Source organism: Xiphophorus hellerii, chromosome 6, assembly GCF_003331165.1.
Source record: "Xiphophorus hellerii strain 12219 chromosome 6, Xiphophorus_hellerii-4.1, whole genome shotgun sequence".
Classification (NCBI taxonomy): Eukaryota; Metazoa; Chordata; class Actinopteri; order Cyprinodontiformes; family Poeciliidae; genus Xiphophorus; species Xiphophorus hellerii.
In genome coordinates this window covers 25,021,755-25,047,250 of record NC_045677.1, presented here as the reverse complement: position 1 = coordinate 25,047,250, position 25,496 = coordinate 25,021,755, and the positions used below count along the sequence as shown (strand labels likewise).

Sequence of the window (25,496 nt, the reverse complement as noted above, 5' to 3'; positions counted from 1 at the left end):
TAACTTGGTCTGTTAGGATGTTTTTGATTGAAATAGCTTTTGATTTTAGTACATGTGACCACTTAATGCTGCACATTAAAAGAATGACAATTTGTAGTTCTTTATAATCCATAAAATGTTTAGAAAATCTGCTGTGTATAATCATTTGGAACAGTGCATTTTGAGTTTTTTATTTTTGAAAAAAATACTGCTCTCATGGGGAGCTTTGTTCAGTGAAATGTGATTTATACTGTAATAGTTCATGACTTGAAAATTATACTGACCATCATTCGCATTGACCATTTAAGAAAATCTGAGAAATTATCACTTGCATAATAATTTGGAATATGGTGTACATAATGAAGTTATTGTGTGTACTAAATACATTATATATGTAGTTTTTTCTGGTTACAGAATAAATGCAAAACATATTTGTCGATGGTGATGGTGACATATTTAGCAATGAGGAAGCAAGATGAGTAGCACTTGCCACATGACTTATGAAACCAACTTTAATGCTTGGTGTGATCAGCTACTGATCTGTGCAAAACACAAACTTTGGATTTTGTGCATGATTCCTTCTGACACCATTGAATGAGATATAGTTACAAAGCTCCATCCTATAATAAAACTATTGCACAGGACTGTATATTTAGCAATGCATGCTCTTTACAGGAAACATGTCATCCTGTGGTGCTGGTGATTATATTTATAGGGCCTCCTCCTCCATAGCAAGACTGAAAGCTTTACTAGTAAACATTTACACAACTACAGAGAAATTCCACAGCTGAAAGCTAACATTAGCTGGTAAATTATCTGGCTGCTCTGCTTCAAACCCTTTCTAGGGTAATCACTTAAATTCTTCACATATTTTAAACCGTAGCTTTTTAAAACCCTGAGATCAGTAACTGGACCATGTCTATACCATCTACAGAGTGTGTGAAATATAGCAGCCTGCCTTTTCACATGATAAATGGCATCTCACCACATCATACTTCCAGTTCTTTTCAAAGTCACCAGTTCAGTCATTTAGAAGTTGTTTTTTTTTATATATATATCTGTGCATACACATCGTCTCTTTGGTCACTGCTTCTAGTATTGGTGGCTCCCGTAGTCGTAGAAGGCCCCACTGTGCTGTCGGTGGAGTTCGCAGCCGTTTCATTCAATGTTTCAGTTTGATCGTTTACCTGGAAAACAAACATAATCAGTGAATAAAATATTGGAAAACAATTCTGGAAAATGTTTTCTTCAGTGTGAATTTAGAAAATATCCCTAAACTTTTACATGCATTCTTAGCTGCTCGTGTGCCAGATCAGCTGAACAGATACTGATTGTGCTAAAGTCACAAGTAGTTAGCATGAAAAAGGAGCAAGTTTAATGAAAAGAAAAGTTCATATTACTGCATGTTCCTTAATTTGCAGTTTTTCATGTTGGAACACTCATTTGATTCCATAACTTTTAAAACGCCAATTGGAGGTTTTTTTGTTTGTTTGTTTGTTTTTTTGGGGGGTGGGAGGTCCAATCAAAGTATAACAGTAGGGGTCAGGGGTCAGTGTTCTCCATGTTTAGATGTTTGTCATCTTAATTACACCAGATGATCTTTAGGGTAAATGATTGCAGCCTGTTGGAGAAGTTAGTGACAGACCGAAAAAAATGCTTTTAAACTATTTTATTCAGATACTGAAGGAGATTCTGTGCCATGAGAATCAGAAATGCACACCTTCACTTAAAGAAAAGGTTCAGTAACAAAAATGAGGCATTTACCAGACAGAGAGGCTACAGAAACAAATATAAGATTAAACATGCAACTATTTTCAGCTTGGAATTAAAAGAATTAGCCACACAGTTGATTCATGCTATAAGCTACAAAATCTTTTCATGGCATTTTCAGATTCTTTTAACCAAATATTGGCTGATAAATTATTACAGTATATATTTTTAAGCATAAATGGGAGGAATGCCATCACTTACCACAAAATGAAAATATATTGGGTTGTCAAAGTTGTCTTTGTCACCTGCTGGTCAGACATAAATAAATACTCAGAGATTGGCTTTGAATGTTGTTATTTTATCTTGCTCTATTTATTTATGCTGATTGCCATTTTGATCCATTTGATAACTTGAATTATGCCTACATTATATCAAAATTTTGTTTTTACATCCTCATTTTCAGAATAAATATTGTATATATATTTTTTTAATATATATGTGCACCTTTCTATGGTATACTGTACATGGTATACATTTTACCACATAACCAAAGTCCTCAATGTATCTTAGTGATATTTTATCAGATTAAAAATTAGAAAGTAGTACTTAACTGTGCAATAAAAGGAGAACGACATGCGGTTTTTAAATAAAAGATAAAAATCTCAAACGTGTGTTATGTATTTGTTTTTAGGTATAACATATGTTAGAACATAAATTTTCAAGTTGGATTTAGGTTTAAACTTTGACTAGGCCACTATAAAGCATGAATTAAGTTTAAAATAAACCATTTGATATATCTTACACTTGAATAGTGCTTTATCAAGTCAGAGGACTTCACATTACATTAACTATTCACATTTTGATGGTGTTTAGCTACAATGAAGCTACTATGTGACAGACTGACAGAAACAGATAAGGTTGATGAAGTATCTTCCCCGTAGATACAGAGACTGAGACAAAAGGACCAGATGTTTCAACTGGCAACGCACTGGTTACAGGAAGAACTCCTCAATCCTGAGCTATTGTTGGCCCAAATAATAATAAAAATAAATAAATAAATCAATAATTATTTTATAATTGCTACTCCTTCTTAAAGCCCATATTTGTGACCAACCAAGAGTTGTGATGTAAACAGAAATAACATTTCCTTATCCTTCCAAATCTTTATTGTGCGTTACTTTGTGTTGGACTATGATATAAATCCCAACAAATAATTTGACATAATGTGAAAATATAATAGGGAAAGAATACTTATTGCAAGACAATGCATCATAGGCTACACAGATATTGACTAACCACAACTCCTAATGTGAACCTGAACTTACCTTTCTTGCATTTACGATATCCAATATAAATTAAACAGGTTAGAAGAACCAACAGGATCAATATAATATACCAGTAAGATTTTCTGGGTTCTGACAAAAGAGAAAGAAAAATAGTTCAGTTGTACTGGTGAATGTAAGCAAAAGCTGTATATTACAAAACTATTGAAATGAGAAAACTTAATTTCAAATAGAAGGTCTTTTTTTTATAAATAGGCCGCTTAAAATATATACATTCTCTAGTTTAATCAATAAAGTGTTCAACCAAAATAATTGAACAACTAAAATAACTTCCATCAGTTTTACAACTGGGCTAAAACCCAGTGTGTAAAAGTGTCCTTGTTTTGTCATAAAGTCTTACTTCTAGGTGGAGGGCAGCGATTCTCAATGTTTTCTTTGGATTCAACCTTGCTGACCTGGTTGCTATGGTTACAGACAACAGACTCTTTCAACTTGTAGATATGAAGAGAAGAACCAGATTTGGTGACCAAATTTCTCTCTGCTTCTTCCTTGTTGCAGAATAAATAATCACATCTCAGAGTGATGCTGATGTTGTCTGTCCTGCAGGTCGCTGTCAGGTTATAGGAGGAGGAGCTGGATGAGCAGGTAAAGTTGAGATCAACTGGAGACACTGGATCTGAGGGAGGAAGTTCATTTCAGACATTTTAGAGCATTAGAAGAATTTTAAAAAAATTAATGAAATGTCAGAATCCAAAACGAATGCAAATCAGAGCAACATTGTTCTTAGAGAATTTTGTTTCACATTATACTGTTTATGAATACGGATTTTGTTAACAAAGGCCATAAACCCAAATAGAAAGAGATTATTTATTATGTTACACGTGTTGGAATTTTAACTTCTTTATCAATTTGGAAGTATGCAGCTATTTATTCTGCTACCTAATATACACAGGTCAGAAATATAAATATCAGAAACACTTACCTTGAACTGTAACGTTGTATTGAGTCAGTATTTGCTCTTTAGGTGATACTAGCTTTGCAATATAAATACCACTGTGTGACTTATGTAGATCCTTTAATTTCACACTGTAACTTTTTTCTATAACTTCAACTTTTCCAGAGCGATTGTTAACAACATTTGGTTGGGAACCAAGCAAAAACTCTACCAGTATATCATCTTTAAATTGCCATAACCAAATGCGAGAATTTGATGGAATTTCAGCTTCTGTGAGATTAAGAATTAAATCATCTCCAGTTTTCACAAATACATCAGTCACTGCAGAGGAACCTGAAAAATGAAAAACAAAATAAATTTAAATTGATATCAGTAGAAATTTCTCATGAACGTTTGACTGAACAGATTGACTATCTACATTGTTTTGCAAAGCCATTTCTCGTTTACAAAACCCTTTCACTGTTTCTATTTTGTTCAAAAAAGAGAGATTTATACACCCGAATACAAGTATGATGTCAATGACATTGCTTTTTTTAATTAATATTTTCTGTCTGTCCCTGTTTGGAGACAAGTTGTTGCATCTTAATTTCACAGGCCTTTATTGATTCCAAAACAAAACCAGTACATCGCTTGCATTCTTGCTATTCTTTGAACAAAGTTTTGTATTTCTGTAAATATGTTTATGCACAAATGTGCATAAACTGTGGTGACAGTGGTAGGAGTTTGCCCAGCAATCAGTGGATTGCTGGTTCAGTTCCTGAACCGTGTGCCCTTGTTGTAGTATTGCCTGCCATTTTTTGGTTACTACTGTTTTCACTTACTCTAAAAAAAAGTCTCTATCCTATTTTAACTTCAGATATATTTAATTTATCTGAATTACTTGAAATCATCTATTATTTCTTGACAATTTTTCTTTTGTGATGAGATGCACTCAAAGCAAAGTTTTGGATTTTCTATTTTCACAGTGGATGAAACAAAATAGAATTTTTAGTTTTAAAGTAAATGTAATATATTATATAAAGACAAAGCATTTTTTGTATACTTAAAAACAGTTTGATCGATTTCATTTCAAAGCTTTAAATATTTCTTATTTTACTGGTATGAACTCCTTTCGTCCCCTTGGTTCATGAGTCAGAATCATTTATAGTGATGTTTTATAAAAGAATTCAAAACTTTGAAATGTTAAAACAAACAGAAAACACTGAACTTACCTTGCATTTGAAGTTCACAGACTAACAACAGAAAAGTTAAAAATGTGACAGTCAGCGCCATTTCTCAAACTGCACTAAAGAAAGTTCTCACAGCTTCTTTCTCACCTCCATGTGGTTTTGTTTCACACATTCACAAAAAAACCCAACCCCCATGGGTTTTGTATAGATACTCTAGTCTGATTTATTGAAGCTATAATGAAACAGTTCTACATAAAATTTTGGATGGCTCAAACTGGAATAACAGAAATATACTGCAGATAAAACTGAGGTCAGTGTGAGGATTTGGTTTCATCCTGTGTGTTAATTTAGGTTAATGTGTTCTGTTGCATTTCTGTGTTGTCCCATCTACCCTTGATTGATCCCAACTGTGTCTCGTTCCACTGATTACCCTCTGTGTTTTTAAAGCCACCTGTGTCTGTATCCCTGTTGGGTCCTTGTCTATTCAGGCGTTACATGTTTTTGCATTTGTCTCCAGTTGCTACCAGTTCTGAGCTCCTCGCCTTCTGCTCACCTGAGCATTACTCATCATTAAACCATAATTTTTTCTACTGCCTGGGTCCACTGTGTCTACCTCACCACTCTTCTACTGCAAAACATGATAAAATATTAAAATTATGACAACTTCTACAGAAAATGTTCATAGTGCTGAACATGTATGAAGTCACAGTGTAGCAATTGTGAAGCTAAGAGCTTCTGTTTCTTACTGAAACAGAAGCTCAATAGTTTTCAGTTAACAGTTTCCTAGCCATTAGAACGTATGCCGTGCTACTAATTCATATTTAAAGCCTTGATCTCACCACTCATTTTTGTGTATAGAATATTATTGTAACTCTTGATGACTAGCTTATCAATTCTATTCCGTAAGAGGAAAATTTTTGTAACTCAGATTATCAAGTTTCTTCAGAGTCGTTTACGGCTGGAGCAGGAAGGATATCTTGTTTTAATGCTATATATCTGAGGAAGTCTCTGAATACAAAACAGTCTGAAGGACCATGGGTTCTTTGGTTGGGTTTTATTTCTGTGTTCCACTTTAGATCAGTCTTGTTTCTGTTTCCTTTAGTTCAGCTGCTTATAGTGTTAGTTATTGTTACTGTAGTTGGGTTTGATTTCATTAGGTCTAGTTATTAGTGTTAGATTTATTTTTGATTCCCATGTGTTATCTCCCTCGCTTCACTGTGCCACTTTCCCTCCTCAACCTGGCTCCTTTTCCTTCAACTCACATCTACAATCAGTTGGCTCATCAGCCCAGATCTATTGTTCAAAATGTCAACCTCCCAGTATTTAAGCTCCTCATTGTCTGTCACTACTCACTGGTTTGTCTTGTCATTTTTGTCACTACTCCCTGGTTCCCTGTGATCACTTTGTCTACAGTTTGGCTTTGTTGGATTTTTGTTTCCCTGGACTTTTCACTTTTTTTTGTTTGTTTTGTAACTTGAATAATTTTTTCATTAAACCTTCTAAATAGAATAGAATAGAAGTACTTTATTCATCCCAGCAGGGAAATTACTTCGCAGTTACAGCATAGAGACAAGACACAATAACAACTACCACTGAGTAGTAGTTGTAGATAAAATAAAAGATAAAATATAAAATGCTATAAATTGTAAAAATATGAAATGCTGTTAATATAAAAAGCAACTTAAGAGCAGTCCTTGCAAAGATAAAAAAAAATGCAGATACAGTATGTATATGTAAATATATGTACAGCAAGTGTGCCACAGTGCAGTTGTGCAAAATCGGACTGATTAGTACAGAACAATGATTTAGCTTTTATTGTACAGTGAGATGGCATGTGGCAGGAAGGATTTCCTGTATCTGTCCCTACGACAGCAGAGCTGGAGCAGCTTATGTGAGAAGGTGCTCCGCTGTCTGTCCACTATGTGGTGGAGAGGGTGCTGTTTATTGTCCATAATAGACAGAACCTTCTTCAGTGTCCTCCTCTCCACCACAGTTTCCAGGGACTCCAGCCTTAAAAGAACTTTTTTGTCTCTCACCTTCTGCAATTGAGTCCATTAGATACACACAACATGACAACTGACCTGACAGATTGCAGAAAACTACTCTCTCCATCACAAACTTGTACAAGATAGCATTTTGCTACAAAAACTGAAGGATCTCACCTTCCCCCAAAATACTGTCAGCCCACCGGGACAGGCATGCACACCTTCACTGTCTCAAACTGTGATCTGTTTGTCAGGTAGTCATAGATACAGGTGGTTGTTGAGAAATCCACCTGTGTCTTCTGGAGTTTTTGACAAAGCAAATCAGGCTGTATTATGTTAAATGAAATGACACGATCCTCACAACGTTGCCTATTTGTACAGATGAAAGCAGGTGTGTGATGTCTTCAATTCCAACCTCATAGTGATAAGCAAACCACCTGAGGGATAAGAGTGGATGTGAGATTTGGTTGGCTGTAGGCTGAGGATGCTGAACTTCTTTCTGAATAGAAACTAAGGACATATTCAGTTCATTGCCTTTTCCAGACTTTTCCAGGCATCAGTCTGACAGCAGTTAACAGCATTCAATGAAAAACTATTTGAAAGTAAAACTATATATAGTCATCAGTTCACAGTCATCTTGAATAAATTAGAGTATGTGTTCTAATGAGGCTCATTTGTCATATTAAAAACACCGTTTAAGAATAACGACGTGTGTTTCATTTAGTTGACTGAGTTACTGGAATAAATGTATGTGTGAGTGTGTGTGTAATGATTAATGTGACGTGTTTTGGGGTTTTCTGGACTTGATAAAGTGCTACAGGCCAAAAACCAGGTACCGTATTATAGCTGTGTATCTGTGTCAGCATTTTAATCAAGTATTTAGTTAACCCTCACTTAAACATTTCTTTATCTATACCTGTATATATGCAATGTTTGTATTTGTGGTACTTGCTGTCTTGTGAAACTTGGGGTACTATTTCTCTACCAGCAGTCAAACTCTGTCCAAGCAAGTCATCTGGTGGTGACTGGAGTTTGTCAGGGTTACAGTGTGCAGCCTTTCGGTTCTTTCCTGTATTCAGGAAATCTATTCTGGCTGCTACTTGGAGAATAACCTGGTTTGCAATCTTTGCCACATTGAAAGCATTTAAAGGGTAGTTATGTTTTTTCAGCATTTCAGATGGTTTAAGAAAAATACTTTTTGATGAGCACAGTTTATATTGGCCAAAAAAAAGTTGATTAGGGGTTTAGTAACACTTTAAGGTCTCTTTTCTACTTAAAAGATATCACAGATTTTAGAACTGAGACTTCAAGGAATGTTAGAGATAATTGAAAGCTGTAAAGATAAGACTTTCAGAAAAAATGTGGTTATTAAGGCTGAAATAAATGATTGTATCATGAAGAATTATTATTGAAATAATTGTCTACTGGAGTATACAGATTTTAAAAGAGCCATTTACTGAAAGAACAATACTGTTTGAGAAGATACTAAGCCAATACTGTAATTTCATAATATTTAATTAAAATAAGCAGAAAATAATGGATATAAACAGGAGGAAAGAGGAGCAGACACAGGATTTTTAAAAAGACTTAGTTAATCCCTTTTTGAGGTGGAACTTATTTTTAAAATGAAATTTGTCAAAACTTGATAAGCATAAACCACTGAATAATACCCTATATCACCATTTGTATCATAAATGATACATAAGTTTCTGTGGTCTCTATCTTTTATACCATGATCAATACTTACCCAAAAACCTATTGTATACAATTTGAGACTTGTATTCTGCCATCTACTGGATTATCATTGCACTGCAGGCAGAGAAAGCGTTTTTTCCCCTCTTTTTAAAATGTCGTCTCGCATGAGATTGGTCATACGCATTTTCCAGGAAAGTCTTTGTCAATTTAGACAACTTACAGTAAAAATAAAACATACATTGTTATTCACTTTTTAAAAGTAATGTTTTATGTTTTGAAATAATGCACAATTACTTAGAAATGTTTTTGTTATATTACATTTAAATCGTGTTAAAATGTGTGTATCATATTTGATATTGCAGGTATTTAAGGTGCTTTATCACTGAACATTAATGTCATTTTTATAAAGTAATCAATGTCATACCAGCCACAATTCAACCACAAGCTTTTGTTTACTCAATAATCATCATTAAATGTCATTTCAAAATTATTTATTTATATTTTTTCACAATAGTGCTTATTCTAAAACCATAATGTTTATGTTGTATCGAGTTATTTATATATATTTTAGAGTTTAGAAAAGAGTAGAGGAAGAAGAGAGAGAAAGAAAATACTTTGAATAGTCATCTACATGATAATGTGAGACAATTCATGCTATATAGAGCAGTAAGGAGAAGATGATGAGGACTGGATTCCCCCGGCCATGCACGATGAAAGATATTCAGATACCAACTATGATGAAGACTATGATGATCAAAGTGTAAACCAGACCAATATGGCAATTGAGGTCCAAACAATCACCCTGGACACTGTCAGAAATGAATCAGTGAAGACTAATGTGAAAAACAAATAATACAAATGGAGAAAATACTGTCAAGTTCCATACGTTGATGTCATTGCCAGGGTTGAGGAAGGCTCAAAGAACAGGTGTTACATGACTCCATACATATATTCAAGCACTTGGTCACTGATGAAATGCTCCAGAGGATTGCAGAACATGTTCCACTGGTTCAATGCCAACAAATGAAGAAATAGGTTCACTACCTGTCATACTAGATCACAATTAGGTTGTTGTCCTGGTTCACTCTGAAGTCCTTTCACCCTTTTCCACTCTTCAATTCATTTCCATTCCTCATGAAGCAGACTTCCATCCACTCCAAAACTCATATAATGGTTTCCAAAACAGCCATTGTTGAATCACAGGAGTTCATGGGACGTGTTGCTCTTCTTGATATATTATCATGCACCATCTTTCCCAAAGATGGTCACTGTTACAGTCACCATCATCAATGCTTGAAACCTCAACAGAAGAGATTAGCTGAAGCTACAACCTAAAATGCTTTAGTTGGCACTTCTCCTACAAGTGCAAGAAAGGTCAAAATCAAGTATGGTAGACCACTTTCCTCTCCTGAAGCAACTTCAACAGCACCCTGTAGCTGCAGTGTACCTCTTGATGTGAGAAAGGATGACAATCATTTTCCAACATGAGAAGCCCAACAGAGATTCAAGTACTGTTCTTGAAATCATTTTGCACACATCTACTGTAAAAAGTGTAAGGTACAGCTTCGCCTGAACAAGGACAGAAACTCTTTTAGTTCCTACCACGATGTGAAATAAATGCCTATAAAAAGTTGTTGGTGGAAAAAAAAACGTGTTCCAGATTTTCCCAATGTTATAGGCAACATTTGTTTTTGCATCTAAAACTCACATTGTTGTGAGCCAAAAGTTCTAAGAAAAGTCTGCTGTATCAAATCTGATACAAAAAAATATATCATAAAATAAATGACATGGCAAAAAGTTTTTTTTAGATTTTGCTTCAAGGCTTCATGAAGATCCTAGTTCTAAAAAATCTGAATTTTCTGACTATTTTTTGATGGGCCAGGCTTTAAAGGGTTAGGAGAATTGGATCCGATTCTTCACTTGGTGATTCTAAGTGTAAATAAATTTGTGAATATTGAAAGGAAAAGGCTGCTGCTAATAGAGCTGCAGATTTGTTGTTCATTCGTTTCCTATGGAAAAAGCAGAGAATTCAGTTTATTACTTCATCCAGAGGGTCTTGGCTCTCCACTGTTAAATTATTGTTTCCTGGAGGAGTGGATCATGTTGAGGTTTAAAATTTTACCCTGCTGCTAATCTTCTTTCAATGGGTCTCTCTGACTTTTATATATACAAACTGAAAATGGAAACAGAATAGGAAAAATAAATTTACTGTCTCACAGAGGGATTATACAGGTGTCACAATAGCAAGTTAAGGTTAGTGAGAGCATACGAATACAAAAGTATAACTATACGTATATTCATAGTTCAAGAATATGTGGCACATAAGAAGTTCAAAGTGCAGTTCTAAATATATAACACAGTTTAATACTGGAAACCTAACCAGAGAAAGGAGATACACTGTAATATATAACAATTTATACACTAAATGCATCACGCTTCAGTAAACAATACATGTTGTTTACTGAGTGCCTGTTAGTATGACCTCAGGTCACACAGGTTCAATAGAAATGGCCGTCATGCAGGTGGTTGAGAATATATCAGATGTAATGGTTAATACAAAATATACAGGAATATACAAAATCACCATTTTCTGACTTTCAAAAATCAGTTTTCGAAATAGAGCTGTATTATTAACAGTTCATGTCACAATGATCATTTAATAAATATTCTATTAAATGCAGTAAGATTCTATTCTATGCAGTAAAACTGCAGATGAATAATTCAGACTCTAAGTTATCTGACATAGTAGAACTGAGCACAAGACTAATAATATACAAGGCAAACAACAATCACCTTCAGTACTGTTGTCATCCTGTCTGTTTCCCTACTTCTGATATCAAAAAAGTAAAAAAAAAAAGTTTTCTCTTTTACTTTTTTAAACATGCAATTTATATACATAATGTACAGCATGCTGTCACTTGTTGTCTCCTCATAGACTAACACTGAAAACTAATATTAGTTGGCAAATTATCTGGCTACTCTGCTCAAAACGCTGCCCAGTGAAACGGCTTAAACATTTAACAAGTTTTTAAGCCTTAGCTTTGTAAAACCCTCAGTTACTCTATATAAAACAAAGCTACTTAAATGTCTAGAATACTTAAAGCAATTTACATAAATATATAAAACATACTATAGGTTATTTTCCATTTGCTTGACTCGGTCACCTCCAGATTATAGGAAATGCAGCAGTCTGCCTTTTCACATAACAGAAATGTCATAATCTCACTACATCAGTTTTGTACTTCACACAGCCTTTATCTGTGAATACACACTCTGTGGTTGGTCATTGTCTCTAGTCTTGGTGGCTGCCTTAGTTGTAGAAATTCCTACTACGCAGTAGGTGGTGGTTGGGGAACAAGCTTCATCTTCATCTGTTTTATTCAGTGTTTCAGTTTGATCATTTACCTGGAAAACAAACATAATCAGTGAATAAAATATTGGAAAACAGTTCTGGAAAATGTTTTCTTCAGTGTGAATTTAAACAAAACATCGTATCACTTAACCTTTTACATACAACATTAACTGCTAGTGTGCCAGAGCAGCTGAATACAAACTGCTTGTGCTACAATAGCAAATAGTTGGCATGAAAAAGAAGCAAAGCTTCATGAAAAAAACATAGGGATCACATTTTGTGTTGAATTATCTCATTCATTTGCTGTTTTTTACGTTGGAACACACATTTGACCCACAACGTTTAAAACACTAATTGCAGGTTTTTGTCCAATTAAAGTATAAGAGTGGGCAATTCCAGTCCTCAGGGGTCAGAGTTTGGGTTAGGGTTATGTCCATGTTTAGATGTTTTTCATCCTAATTACACCAGCTGATCTTTAGGATAAATTAATGCAGCTTGTTGGAGAACTTGGGGACAAACACAAAAAGGTTTTAAACTATTTTAATCAGACACTGAAGGAGATTCTGTGCCATGAAAATCAGAAACCTTTAATTTAGGAAAAGATTCGGTAACAAAAATGAGTCATTAACCAGACAGAGAGGCTACAGAAACAAATATGATTTTAAAATATTTAACTATTTTGAACTTGGTCTTAAAAGAACTGCCTAAACAGTCGACTCAATGGTTTAAATTAAAAAATGTTTTCTGACATTTTCAGATTCCTTTAATCAAATATTGTCTGTTAAATTATTAAACTATATAATTTTAAGCACAGAGGGAAGCACTTACCACAGGAAGAGCATATATCGTGTTGTCAAAGTTGCCTTTGTCACCTGCTGGTCAGACATAAAGAAATAATTTATACTTTAAAAGCTTTGGTTTGAATATTGTTATTTTATCTTGCTCTATTTACCTGTAGTGACTACTATTTTGGTTCATTAGATAACTTAAATTATGTCTACATTATATCAAAATTTTGTTTTTATATACTCATCCTCAGAATAGATATTGTAACATTATAAGTTTGTAAGTTTAGTTTTAAGTTAAGTTTTTAGAAAACTTAACTTAAAAATCAATAATTCCAAGTATTCTAAGCCATTTTAAATAAAAAATTATCAACTAAATAGTTACTCTTTAACCCTACTGTTGTAAATGAAAATTACCAATAAATATTGTTGACACTGAAATAAATCCACATATATACATACACAGCCCCTTGCTATGGTATACATTTTGCCACATAACCATAATCCTCAATGCATCTTATCAGATTAAAAATCACAAAGTAGTACTTAACTGTGCAATAAAAGGAAAACAACATGCAGTTTTTAAAAAATTTTCCTATAAGATAAAAATCTCAAAATCTCATGTATTTGTTTTTAAAGCTTAATATCAAGGAAAGTTTAAAGAAAGTTTAAAATTAACCATTTGACGTATCTGTATGTTTATGTTTAGGGTTGTTTTTCTGCTGGAAGGTGAAGCTCCTCCTGAGCCAAATGGAACTAGCAACCCATTGATCAGAGGATGAACTTTTACCTCCTGAACCACTGTCAGCCCAAAAAATTAGATTAAAAAAAAAAAAAAATTTTATAATTGCCACTCATTCTAAAAAAAACTATATTTATGACCAACCCAGAGTTGTGATGTAAACAGAAATAACATTTCCTTATCTTTCCAAATCTTAGTTGTCCACTACTTTGTGTTGGTCTATGATATATAATATAATAGGGACATAAATACTTTTTTTCAAGGTAATGCATCATAGACTACACAGATATTGGTTAACCACAACTTAATGGAAACCTGAACTTACTTTTCTTGTGACTTCGACATAGAATATAAATTATAGGGAGTATAAGAACCAACAGGATCAATGTAATATACCAGAGATGTTTTCTGGGTTCTGACAAAAAAGAAAGGGAGATAGTTCAGTTGTACTAGTGAATGTAAACAAAAACTGTATATTTCAAGATAAAACCATTGCTATGAAAGCAAGAATAAACTAAATTCATGTCATACTTTTCAGGCCTGAATTTGAAATAGATTTTTTTTGTTCATAAATAGGCAGGTTAAAATATATAGATTCTCTAATTTAACCAATAAAGCATCAAAATACAATAAGTGAACAAGCAAACAACTTTTATTAGTTTTATAACTGGGTTAAAACCAAATTGTTAATTTCTTGTCATGATGTCTTACCATTATTTGTACAGTGATTCTCAATTTCTTTGATGGACTCATTCCTGCTGACCTGGTTGCTATGGCTACAGACAATTGATTCTTTCAACTGATAGACATGAAGAGAAGAGCCAGATTTGGTGACCGATCTTCTCTCTCCTCCCTCCTGGTTGCACGTTTGATTCTCACATCTTAGAGTGATGCTGATGGAAGAGTCGTCTGTCCTGCAGGTCGCTGTCAGGTTATCAAAGGAGGAGGAGCTGGAAGCGCAGGTAAATCTGAGATCAACTGGAGACACTGGATCTGGGGGATTAAATTGATTTGAGAAGGTTTAGAACCTCAGAAACAGAAAGAGTAAAGAGAGGCAGAAACCCAACAAGAAATGTAATTCAAAGAGCAACATTATTCTTAGAGCATCTTGTTTTAGTTTGTAGTGTTTTTGAATATGGATTCCTTTAATAAAGTTTTAAACCCAAACAGAGATTCTGACAGGGTTACCCTGTAGGCTACATGTGTTGAAGTTTTAACTTCTTCATCCATTTGGAAGTATGCAGCTAATTATTCTGCTACATAATATACATGGTCAGAAATATAAATGTCAGAAACACTTACCTTGAACTGTAACGTTGTATTGAGCCAGTATTTGCTCTTTAGGTGATACTACCTTTGCAGTATAAATACCACTGTGTGACTTATGTAGATCCTTTAATTTCACACTGTAACTTTTTTCTAAAACTTCAACTTTTCCAAAGCGATTGTTAACAACATTTGGTTGGGAACCAAGCAAAAACTCTACCAGTATATCATCTTTAAATTGCCATAACCAAATGCGAGAATTTGGTGGAATTTCAGCTTCTGTGAGATTAAGAAGTAAATCATCTCCAGTTTTCACAAATACATCAGTCACTGCAGAGGAACCTGAAAAATGAAAAACAAAATACATTTCAAACTAAATTGAGATGAGTACAAAGTTGTCAAGTATGACGAACAGACGAAGGTAAATTTCTAAATTATCTATATTTTTCATCCAAAGAGTGTATTAATGCACTGGATACAAGTATAATCTCAGTAAAATTGTCTATTTTTTTTTAAAATCACATATTATTTGTCTGTCCCTTGGAGATGAGATGTTGCACCCACAAAGGACAAGATTGCAGGTGGTTCTGCCCAGCAACTGTTAGACTATCAAATCTTTGCTGCCCACAACAAACCCAGTATGATGTTTGCATTCCTGCTATTCTTTGCACAAGTTTCTATATTCCTGTAAAAATTATGTTCTTGCTCAAATTTGCATAAATGTACATCTATACAGTTTTTCCAATCATATACACTTGTGCATTTTGTACAAGTAACTTTGTGAAATATCCATTTGCCATATTTTGTTACAATAGTTTTTACTTATTCACTGTAAAGTCTAGTTTATTTTCAGTTATATTTACTTTATTTTCATTGTTAAGCACTTGAAAAACCTTATGTCTTGACTGTTTTGCGCTCAGTGACTAAATGAACTCAAATCAAGGGCTGGATTTTTCTGTTTTCACAGTGGAGGCAACAAATTAGGCTTTTTAGGGAAAATGTGCATTTTATAGACTGCTTAGACAGACAAAAAGTAATTTTCTACGTAGTATTTATTGTTTTACAGGAACACATTAGGTCTAGTAGCACATTGAAATGTTTAATTTTTTTATTTTTGTTTTAATAATCAGTTGAAATCAGAGAAAGTTCATATTTCCTTCAACCTCGTCTGACCAAACGAACACTTAAATGCAAATGGAGAAATTGATATTAAAAAAGATAAAAGGAACCCGAATAAAATAAAAATTTTGGTTTAAAGACACATCATGTCACTTAAACTCCATTACAAGACTCAAGTCATTTTTACAGATCTAAACCAAACATCTTGTCATTTAAGTTTCGGTGCTCTGCTCTAGCTAATATAGCGCTTCACAAGCTTAATTTACGTTAAGCTTGTGAATTAGTGAACATGGAGGAGTTTCATTGCGAAGAAAAGTCTACAAAAATTGACATTTTAAAGCTTTAAATGTTTCTTGTCTTACTGGAACTAGCATCCTTACTTCCTGAACTGAACATTCTACTTACTTTCACTTGGTATATGAAACAAAAACATGTAGTATAACTACTATATAAAATTATCAAAATGTTGAAATGTTAAAAACAGAGAGCTGTATTTACCTTGTATTTGAAGTGTGTAGAATAGAAGCAGATGAAACAGAAATGAGACGATCAACGCCATTTTAAATATGGGGAAGTTCGTTTCTTAGGCACTTCCTATTTAAGCACAAGTCTGACAGAGGTGGTTGGGGGATGGTTGATATTAATGAGTTATAAATACTGGATGGAAATCAGATTTATTTGGACAGAGGGAAGCGTGAATGAAGCCTTAGCAAAACAGTTCTACATAGGAACATTTTGGTCTCAAAATGTGAGAACAAGAATATACTGTAGATAAAACTGAGTTCACAGTGCTACAGATCATGACAGCTTCCACAGGAAGTGTTCATAGAGCTGAACATGTGTGCTAACCACAATGTAGACATTGTCCTTCTATGGGCAGTTCATATCAGTACACACAAGCTCAGATGTTGGATAGGTATGCGAGTGCAGAATATCTCTCAGGAAGCAGTTTTCTAAATATCCGAATTTATGCAGTTCTACCGTGACAGCTGTCCCTACTGTCACACAGAGACCTGAATGGTAATTGTTTTCTGTTCATCCTTAACATTAGTTTACATATTGACTAGTGAATAGTTTAGGTTTTTATCTTTAAAATTATTTTCATTTGCCTGACTCTTTAGTTAACTATTTGCAGTGCACACATTTAGTTAACTTTATCTGTCAGTTCTTTATATTTTTTGTTAAATGCAACAAATTAATTTCTTCTTTTGAGTTACCAGTTTCCTTTGGAGCTGCTGCTGGAATCATACAGATGAGCTCCAGCTAATTGATGTCATTATATGGCTGTCAAACCTCCTCAGTAGGTCGTTCCATTTGTTTGCCAGGGGAAGGGAAACTTGGTCTCTAGTTTAATTTGACCATTTCTTTAATGTTTCTTCTTTTTGGAAGTTAGTTCAGTTCTAATATTTATTTAATTTAAAGATTTAGTAATGTGTTGACCAGTTTTAAGTTCTTGTGTGTTAGCAGTGGTGTGATCAGCCACTATTTAAGTTCCCATGTTATGTTGACCTCAGTTTTGGGCCCAATTAATCATTTTTGAACTATTTTTGGACTTTTTGTAATAAATTAAGAGTATATTTTGGAATCCATTCAACGTCTCTCTGGCTGGTCTGTGTAAGACCCTCCCACTTGGTGCCAGAAGTGAGAACTTACCAGTCAGAAGCAAGATAAACAATAAACAATTTCAGTAGGAGTGATTTAAATTTGTCATGTTAAACACGCTTAATGAATTAAGTTATAAAAACTTAGTAAATTGAGTTAGATTGTAAAAAATTGAGTTAGTCAGACGTAGGATACAAAACTGGCATTGAAATCTACTGTTTCAAGTAAAGTCAAAGTAAAAAGTTCCTTTAAGTTAATTAGATTTGTAACTTTTAAGTTAATTGAACACAAAAAAGTAAGTAAATAAGTAATGAATTTAGTGAGGTTAATGTAAATAAGTCCATAAAATGAACTACAGAAAAAAAACACTTTTAAGTGTCATAATTTGAAGCTAATCGTTTGACCCACATGCAGAATACACTTCAGGATACAGAGAAAAGTCAGTTAAATAAAGTTTATTGTAAAAAGAGTTAGAATGTATCTTCTTTGCCCGGGGTATGGGACGGCTGAAGATCTGGATTCTGAGGACGGAGTAGATGAGAGGTGAGTAAGTAGTACTGAAGGTGAAAGAGAAATAAATTAGAAGACCTTACTAGTGAAATGGAGCTGATCCACCAGGAGGAGGTATTCTGCTGGTGCTGGAACCTGGTTTCTAGGGTGAGTGCCGGGTCCAGGTGGAGTTGGAACTGAAGCCAGGAGATCCAGAGAGAATGGGAGGCGATGATGGTTTGTTAGTTGTACCTCATTGGAGGGTGGACAGGTTGTAGCACAGACTTGAACAACCAGAAGAGATTAGTCACCAGTTGTAGGGATCTTTGAACCAGGGGTTTCTTTAAGAAGAATCTTGGAGGTGAAACGATAAAACTCATAAGGCACAAAGGTAACAGCCGCTGAGAACCTACAAGGAAAGCACAAGGGAGGCTTGAGCACTTAGAAAACTCAGAGAGAGCACACACTGAGGGGCACAGAGTACCACGAACGGCAACACTCAGGCATCGAAGGACTGGTGACAGGCTTCTCGTAAACACTGGCTGATGACAGATAGGTTGCAGGTGTGACGACTGAACACCTGAGACCGCCCTCTGGACAACACAGCTTCCTGGCTCCATCTAGTGGATAACTAGAGACAAGAAAAGCAGCCCCACAGAAACCAAAACTCCAGCTTCCCAACACGAAAGGCTGAACACTGTAACCCTGACAAACTCCAGTCACCACCACATGATGTGTGTGGACAGAGTTTGACTGCTGGTAGAGAAATAGTCCCTCTAGTTTCACAAGACAGCAAGTACCACAAATACAAACATTGCACTTATACAGGTATAGATAAAGAAATGTTTAAGTGAGGGTTAACTAAATACTTGATTAAAATGTTGACACAGATACACAGATATAATACGGTACCTGGTTTTTGGCCTGTAGCACTTTATGAAGTCCAGAAAACCCCAAAACACGTCACATTAATCATTACACACACACTCACACATAAATTTATTCCAGTTTCTCAGTCAACTAAATGAAACACACGTCGTTATTCTTAAAAAAATGCTTTTAATATGACAAATGAGCCTCATTAGAACACATACTCTAATTTATTCAAGATGACTGAACTGATGACTATATATAATTTTACTTTCAAATAGTTGCTTAGGCTTTTCATTGAATGCTGTTAACTGCTGTCAGACTGATGCCTGGAAAAGTCTGGAAAAGGCAATGAACTGAATATGTCCTTAGTTTCTATTCAAACAGAAGTTCAGCATCCTCAGCCTCCAGCCAACTACATCTCACATCCACTCTTATCCCTCAGGTGGTTTGCTTATCACTATGAGGTTGGAATTGAAGACATCACACACCTGCTTTCATCTGTACAAATAGGCAACGTTGTGAGGATCGTGTCATTTCATTTAACATGATACAGCCTGATTTGCTTTGGATTCCTCAGCAACCACCTGTATCTATGACTACCTGACAAACAGATCACAGTTTGAGACAGTGGAGGTGTTTATCCCGGTGGTTTGCATCACAGGTCAGCGGACTTTCAACATTTCTTTTCACTCTTTACACCTCAGACTGTTATTTGATTTAGAGACTCGGATTACTCTGGAGTTGTCTGGTGCATCATGGACAGTCTGGATGCTGAGTACAACAGACTGCACTGAAAAAGCAATAGTGAAGCTAAAATAAGGGACAGAGCTGACAGTATTTTGGGGGAAGGTGAGATCCTTCATTTTTGGAGCAAAATACTATCTTGTACAAGTTTGTGATGGAGAGAGTAGTTTTCTGCATGACAGAGTAGTAGTTTTCTAACATGTTTTTAACATGTTAAAAATTACCTTAGCTTTGTAAAACCCTCAGTTACTCTATATAAAACAAAGCTACTTAAATGTCTAGAATACTTAAAGCAATTTACATAAATACTGTATAAAACATACTATAGGCTATTTTTCATTTGTTTGACTGAGTAACCTCCAGATTATAGGAAAAGCAGCAGCCTGACTTTTTACATAACAGAAATGTCCTAATCTCACTACATCAGTTTTGTACTTCACATGGCCTTTATTTGTGAATACACACTCTGTGGTTGGTCATCGTCTCTAGTCTTGGTGGCTGCCTTATTTGTAGAAAGTCCCACTGCGCTGTAGGTGGTGTTTGGGGAACAAGCTTCATCTTCATCTGTTTTATTCAGTGTTTCAGTTTGATCATTTACCTGGAAAACAAACATAATCAGTGAATAAAATATTGGAAAACAGTTCTGGAAAATGTTTTCTTCAGTGTGAATTTAAACAAAACATCATATCACTTAACCTTTTACATACAACATTAACTGCTAGTGTGCCAGAGCAGCTGAATTCAAACTGCTTGTGCTACAATAGCAAATAGTTGGCATGAAAAAGAAGCAAAGCTTCATGAAAAAAAACAGGGATCAATGTTTGTGTTGAATTATCTCATTCATTTGTTGTTTTTTACGTTGGTACACACATTTGACCCACAACTTTTAAAACACTAATTGCAGGTTTTTGTCCAATTAAAGTATAAGAGTGGGCAATTTCAGTCCTCAGGGGTCAGAGTTTGGGTTAGGGCTAGGTCCATGTTTAGATGTTTTTCATCCTAATTACACCAGCTGATCTTTAGGATAAATTAATGCAGCTTGTTGGAGAACTTGGGGACAAACAAAAAAAGGTTTTAAACTATTTTAATCAGACACCGAAGGAGATTCTGTGCCATGAAAATCAGAAACCTTTAATTTAGGAAAAGGTTCGGTAACAAAAATTGGTCATTTACCAGACAGAGAGGCTACAGAAATGAATATGAGTGTAAAACATGTAACTATTTTCAGCTTGTAATTCAAAGAACTGCCTAAACCGTCGACTCAATGCTTTAAATTATGAAAAAATCTTTGTAACATTTTCAAATTCCTTTAGTCAAATATTGGCTATTAAATTATTAAACTATATAATTATAAGCACAGAGGGAAGCACTTACCACAGGAAGAGCATATATTGTGTTGTCAAAGTTGCCTGTGTCACCTGCTGGTCAGACATAAAGAAATAATTTATACTTTAAAAGCTTTGGTTTGAATATTGTTATTTTATCTTGCTCTATTTACCTGTACTGACTACTATTTTGGTTCATTAGATAATTTGAGTTATGTCTACATTATGTCAAAATCTTGTTTTTATATCCTCATACTCAAAATAGATATTGTAACATTATAAGTTTGTAAGTTTAGATTTAAGTTAAGTTTTAAAAAACTTAACTTAGAAATTAATAATTACATCCTAAAGGGTATTCTGACATATTTTAAATTAAAAATGATAAATCAAACGGTTATTCCATAAACCTGCTGTTGCAAATTAAAATCACTAAAGTACATTTTTGACATTGAAGTAAATCCACATATCTATCTATATACACGGCCCCTTGCTATGGTATACATTTTGCCACATAACCAAAATACTCAATGGATCTTAATGACATTTTATCAGATTTAAAATCAAAGAGTAATATGTAACAATATTGCAATAAAAGGAAAATGACATGCAGTTTTTTATATTTTTCTGAAAGATAAAAATCTTAAAAGTATATAATGTATTTGTTTTTAGGTAAAACATATGTTGGAACATCAATTTTCAAGTTGGATTAAGGTTTAAACTTTGACTAGGCCACTCTAAAGCATGAATTAAGTTTGAAATAAACCATTTGATGCATCTCTATGTGTATGTTTAGGGTTGTTTTCCTGCTGGAAGGTGAAGCTCCTTCTGAGCCAAACGAAACTAATGATAAAAGGCCTACACTTGAATAGTGCTTTATCAAGTCAGAGGAGTCCAAAGCTCACATTACATTAACTATTCACACTTTGATGGTGTTTAGCTACAATGTAGCTACTATGTGACATACTGACAGAAACAGGCAAAGTAGAAGACGTATTTTGAGGACTGAGACAAAAGGACAGATGTTTGAACTATCAAGCAGGAAGAACTCCTCCACCCTGAGCTATTGTTGGCCCAAATGATTAAATTTGTTTTAAATGATTATTTTATAATTGCTACTCCTTCTTAAAGTCCATATTTGTGACCAACCCAGAGTTGTGATGTAAACAGAAATAACATTTCCTTATCCTTCCAAATCTTTATTGTGCGTTACTTTGTGTTGGACTATGATATAAATCCCAACAAATAATTTGACATAATGTGAAAATATAAGAGGGACATGAATACTTATTGCAAGACAATGCATCATAGGCTACACAGATATGGACTAACCACAACTCCTAATGTGAACCTGAACTTACCTTTCTTGCATTTACGATATCCAATATAAATTAAACAGACAAGAAGAACCAACAGGATCAATATAAAATACCAGTAATATTTTCTGGGTTCTGACAAAAGAGAAAGAGAAATAGTTTAGTTGTACTGGTGAATGTAAGCAAAAGCTGTATATTACAAGATATATTTCAAAACTATTGCCATGAGAAAACTTAATTTTAAATAGAAGGTCTTTTTTATAAATAGGCCGCTTAAAATATATACATTCTCTAATTTAATCAATAAACAAAAAACAACAAAAATAATTGAACAACTAAAATAACTTTCATCAGTTTTACAACTGGGCTAAAACTGTTTTGTCATAAAGTCTTACTTCTAGGTGGAGGGCAGCGATTCTCAATGTTTTCTTTGGATTCAACCTTGCTGACCTGGTTGCTATGGTTACAGACAACCGACTCTTTCAACTTGTAGATATGAAGAGAAGAGCCAGATTTGGTGACCAAATTTCTCTCTTCTTCTTCCTGGTTGCAGAATAAATAATCACATCTCAGAGTGATGCTGATGTTGTCTGTCCTGCAGGTCGCTGTCAGGTTATAGGAGGAGGAGCTGGATGAGCAGGTAAAGTTGAGATCAACTGGAGACACTGGATCTGAGGGAGGAAGGTAATTTCAGACATTTTAGAGCATTAGAAGAAATTTTTTTTAAATTAATGAAAGGTCAGAATCCAAAAAGAATGCAAATCAGAGCAACATTGTTCTTAGAGAATTTTGTTTCAAATTATACTGTTTATGAATATGGATTTTGTTAATAAAGGCCATAAACCCAAATAGAAAGAGATTATTTATTATGTTACATGTGTTGGAATTTTAACTTCTTTATCGATTTGGAAGTATGCAGCTATTTATTCTGCTACCTAATATGCACAGGTCAGGAATATAAATATCAGAAACACTTACCTTGAACTGTAATGTTGTATTGAGTCAGTATTTGCTCTTTAGGTGATACTAGCTTTGCAATATAAATACCACTGTGTGACTTCTGTAGATCCTTTAATTCCACACTGTAACTTTTTTCTATAACTTCAACTTTTCCAAAGCGATTGTTAACAACATTTGGTTGGGAACCACGTGGAAATTGTACCAGTGCATCATCTTTAAATTGCCATAACCAAAACTGAGAATTTGATGGAATTTCAGCTGTGAGATTAAGAATTAAATCATCTCCAGTTTTCACAAATACATCAGTCACTGCAGAGGAACCTGAAAAACAGACAACAAAATTGCAAACACAATTAAAATCAGTACAAAGCTTTCAACTACATCGACTGATCAAATTGAAGTGTATTCATGAAATGTTTATATTGTTCATGTAAAAAAAATATCCCCTTTGTAGGTGTAACAGCCTGTCTCCAAGGGACAGACAGAAAATACTTGATGAAATAAAACAATCAATCAAAATGTGTGTACTTCGCAAAACTGCAACTAAATCACTTTTTTCACATCACACAAGTCACATGATCAACAACCGGATGTTACTTCTGGTGGAAAAGAAAGTTGATGACTGAAAGTGGTGAGAGGATGATGGCAAGCCATGTTGCTTTAATGACTGAGCACATGAACAAATTCGTTATTGTGATTTTAATTGCTTTTGTTATTTAATGGAAACAGTGATTGTGAAATTGTGATCTTTTTTTACATTAGTGAGATTTCAGTGTTTTGCGGACATTTATACTTGAAATGTAGGCAATGTGTAAAGTGGCAGAAGTCTTTAATTTTAATTTTGCTGTCTTTTAAAAAAAGGCTCTACCAAGGACTGGATTTACAAATTAGCTTGTGACTAGAAAACCTACATACAAAACAAAGGTTGCTTTGTTTTCAACACGTAGCATTGTTAAATGTGCTATTCTTGATGAAATAAACTTGAATTGAATTGAACAGAATAAGTATGTGGAATTAGAGTAATGACCAATCAAATAAATCATAGTGAAGATAATTTTGATATGGGGAATGAAGGAATGGGTTAAAGCCACAATTTCTCACTTGATCTCCATTACAAGACTCAAATTTCTACAGACATAAAACAAATATTTTGTTGTTTGAGCTTCATCTCTCTAACCTGTGAATTAGCAAAAATGGAGACGTGTGATTGAGAAACCAAGTAGACAAAAGTTTGACATTTCAATAGTTATTTATTTTCTTACTGGAACTAAATTTCTTACTTCCTGGAACGAACGTTCCCACCATTTCTACTTTAGTTCGAGGCAGAAACTTTTATAGTGATGTCTTATGACAGGATTATTTTAGAACTGAAATAAAGAAATCTAAACTGCTTTAGAAATGTTAAAAACAAACAAAAACATCAGTTTACCTTGCATTTGAAGTGTGTAGGCTACCAGCAAGTTAAATAGAAATGTGACAATCAAAGCCATTTTTCGAACATTTCAGGAAGTCTTATGCACTTCCTGAAATGTTCATAAAGCTGCATGTGTGAAAGACAACGTGACAACCACAGTGTAGAAATGGGCGTTCTAAAAGAGAGAACAACTGAAAGCACACAGTCAACCCAGAAAAGCTCTCAAGAAACAATTTTCTAGCCATCTGAATTTATGAAATGCCACTAATCCGTATCTAAAGCCTTGACTTCACCACCAAGTACTTATTTTCTACGTTTTGTGTATTTCTACCCATACAATACAATTTTAACTCTTTGGAGTAGTTTATTCAATTCAGTTTAATTATTAGTCACTAAGATAACAAGCTTCTTCAAAGAGTCGTTTTAATGGCTGTCAGGTAGGATTTTAAATTTAATCTTTAATACAGTAAATCTGAAGAAGCCTTTGAATAAAAACAGTTTGTTGGATGACAGTCTGATGATGATTATGCTCAAGGTTTTCCATTATAATGTTAATTTTATGAAGCACCCTATGTTGCACAGAAACTAAACTTTTCATTAAAACTTTTGAGCTTTTTTATGCCACTCACTCTGACACTGCTACCCTGGTGGGAAAATTACTCTCTCTGCCATAAATGATTTCACAATAACATCTTGCTGGATGCGTCGACTTTGTTAAGGTTTAAAATTTTACTCA

The 25,496-nt window shown here is 34.2% G+C and overlaps 1 protein-coding gene across 12 annotated transcripts; it reads right to left on the bottom strand.

The window, feature by feature from the left end:
• Window positions 1-473: 473 nt before the first annotated feature.
• On the bottom strand, window positions 474-24,956 carry LOC116721992 (uncharacterized). Of its 12 annotated transcripts, none has more exons than XM_032566065.1 (12): window positions 24,776-24,956; window positions 23,365-23,667; window positions 22,782-23,057; window positions 22,432-22,521; window positions 21,123-21,169; window positions 18,236-20,346; window positions 16,539-18,163; window positions 14,958-15,263; window positions 14,367-14,648; window positions 13,981-14,070; window positions 12,957-13,003; window positions 11,977-12,181 (listed from the first exon to the last, which is right to left on the bottom strand). In XM_032566065.1, exons 1-6 carry the CDS (start codon window positions 24,834-24,836, stop codon window positions 20,185-20,187), a joined length of 939 nt encoding a protein of 312 aa, XP_032421956.1. In that variant the 5' UTR covers window positions 24,837-24,956; the 3' UTR covers window positions 11,977-12,181; window positions 12,957-13,003; window positions 13,981-14,070; window positions 14,367-14,648; window positions 14,958-15,263; window positions 16,539-18,163; window positions 18,236-20,184. The 12 variants fall into 12 exon arrangements, with proteins under 12 accessions (XP_032421961.1, XP_032421964.1, XP_032421965.1 ...); XM_032566069.1 differs by having other exon boundaries at window positions 21,123-21,166; XM_032566066.1 differs by lacking the exons at window positions 11,977-12,181; window positions 12,957-13,003; window positions 13,981-14,070; window positions 14,367-14,648 and adding an exon at window positions 3,373-3,648.
• Window positions 24,957-25,496: the final 540 nt, after the last annotated feature.

Excerpts from the sequence above, each read along its gene's own strand:
- LOC116721992 (XM_032566063.1), bottom strand. The coding sequence starts at position 24,836 with ATGGCTTTGATTGTCACATTTCTATTTAACTTGCTGGTAGCCTACACA. Across the intron at positions 15,264-24,775 it reads CTACACACTTCAAATGCAAG|GTTCCTCTGCAGTGACTGAT; the intron begins GTAAACTGATGT and ends TTCATTTTTCAG. Across the intron at positions 12,182-12,956 it reads CGATATATGCTCTTCCTGTG|GTAAATGATCAAACTGAAAC; the intron begins GTAAGTGCTTCC and ends TTTGTTTTCCAG.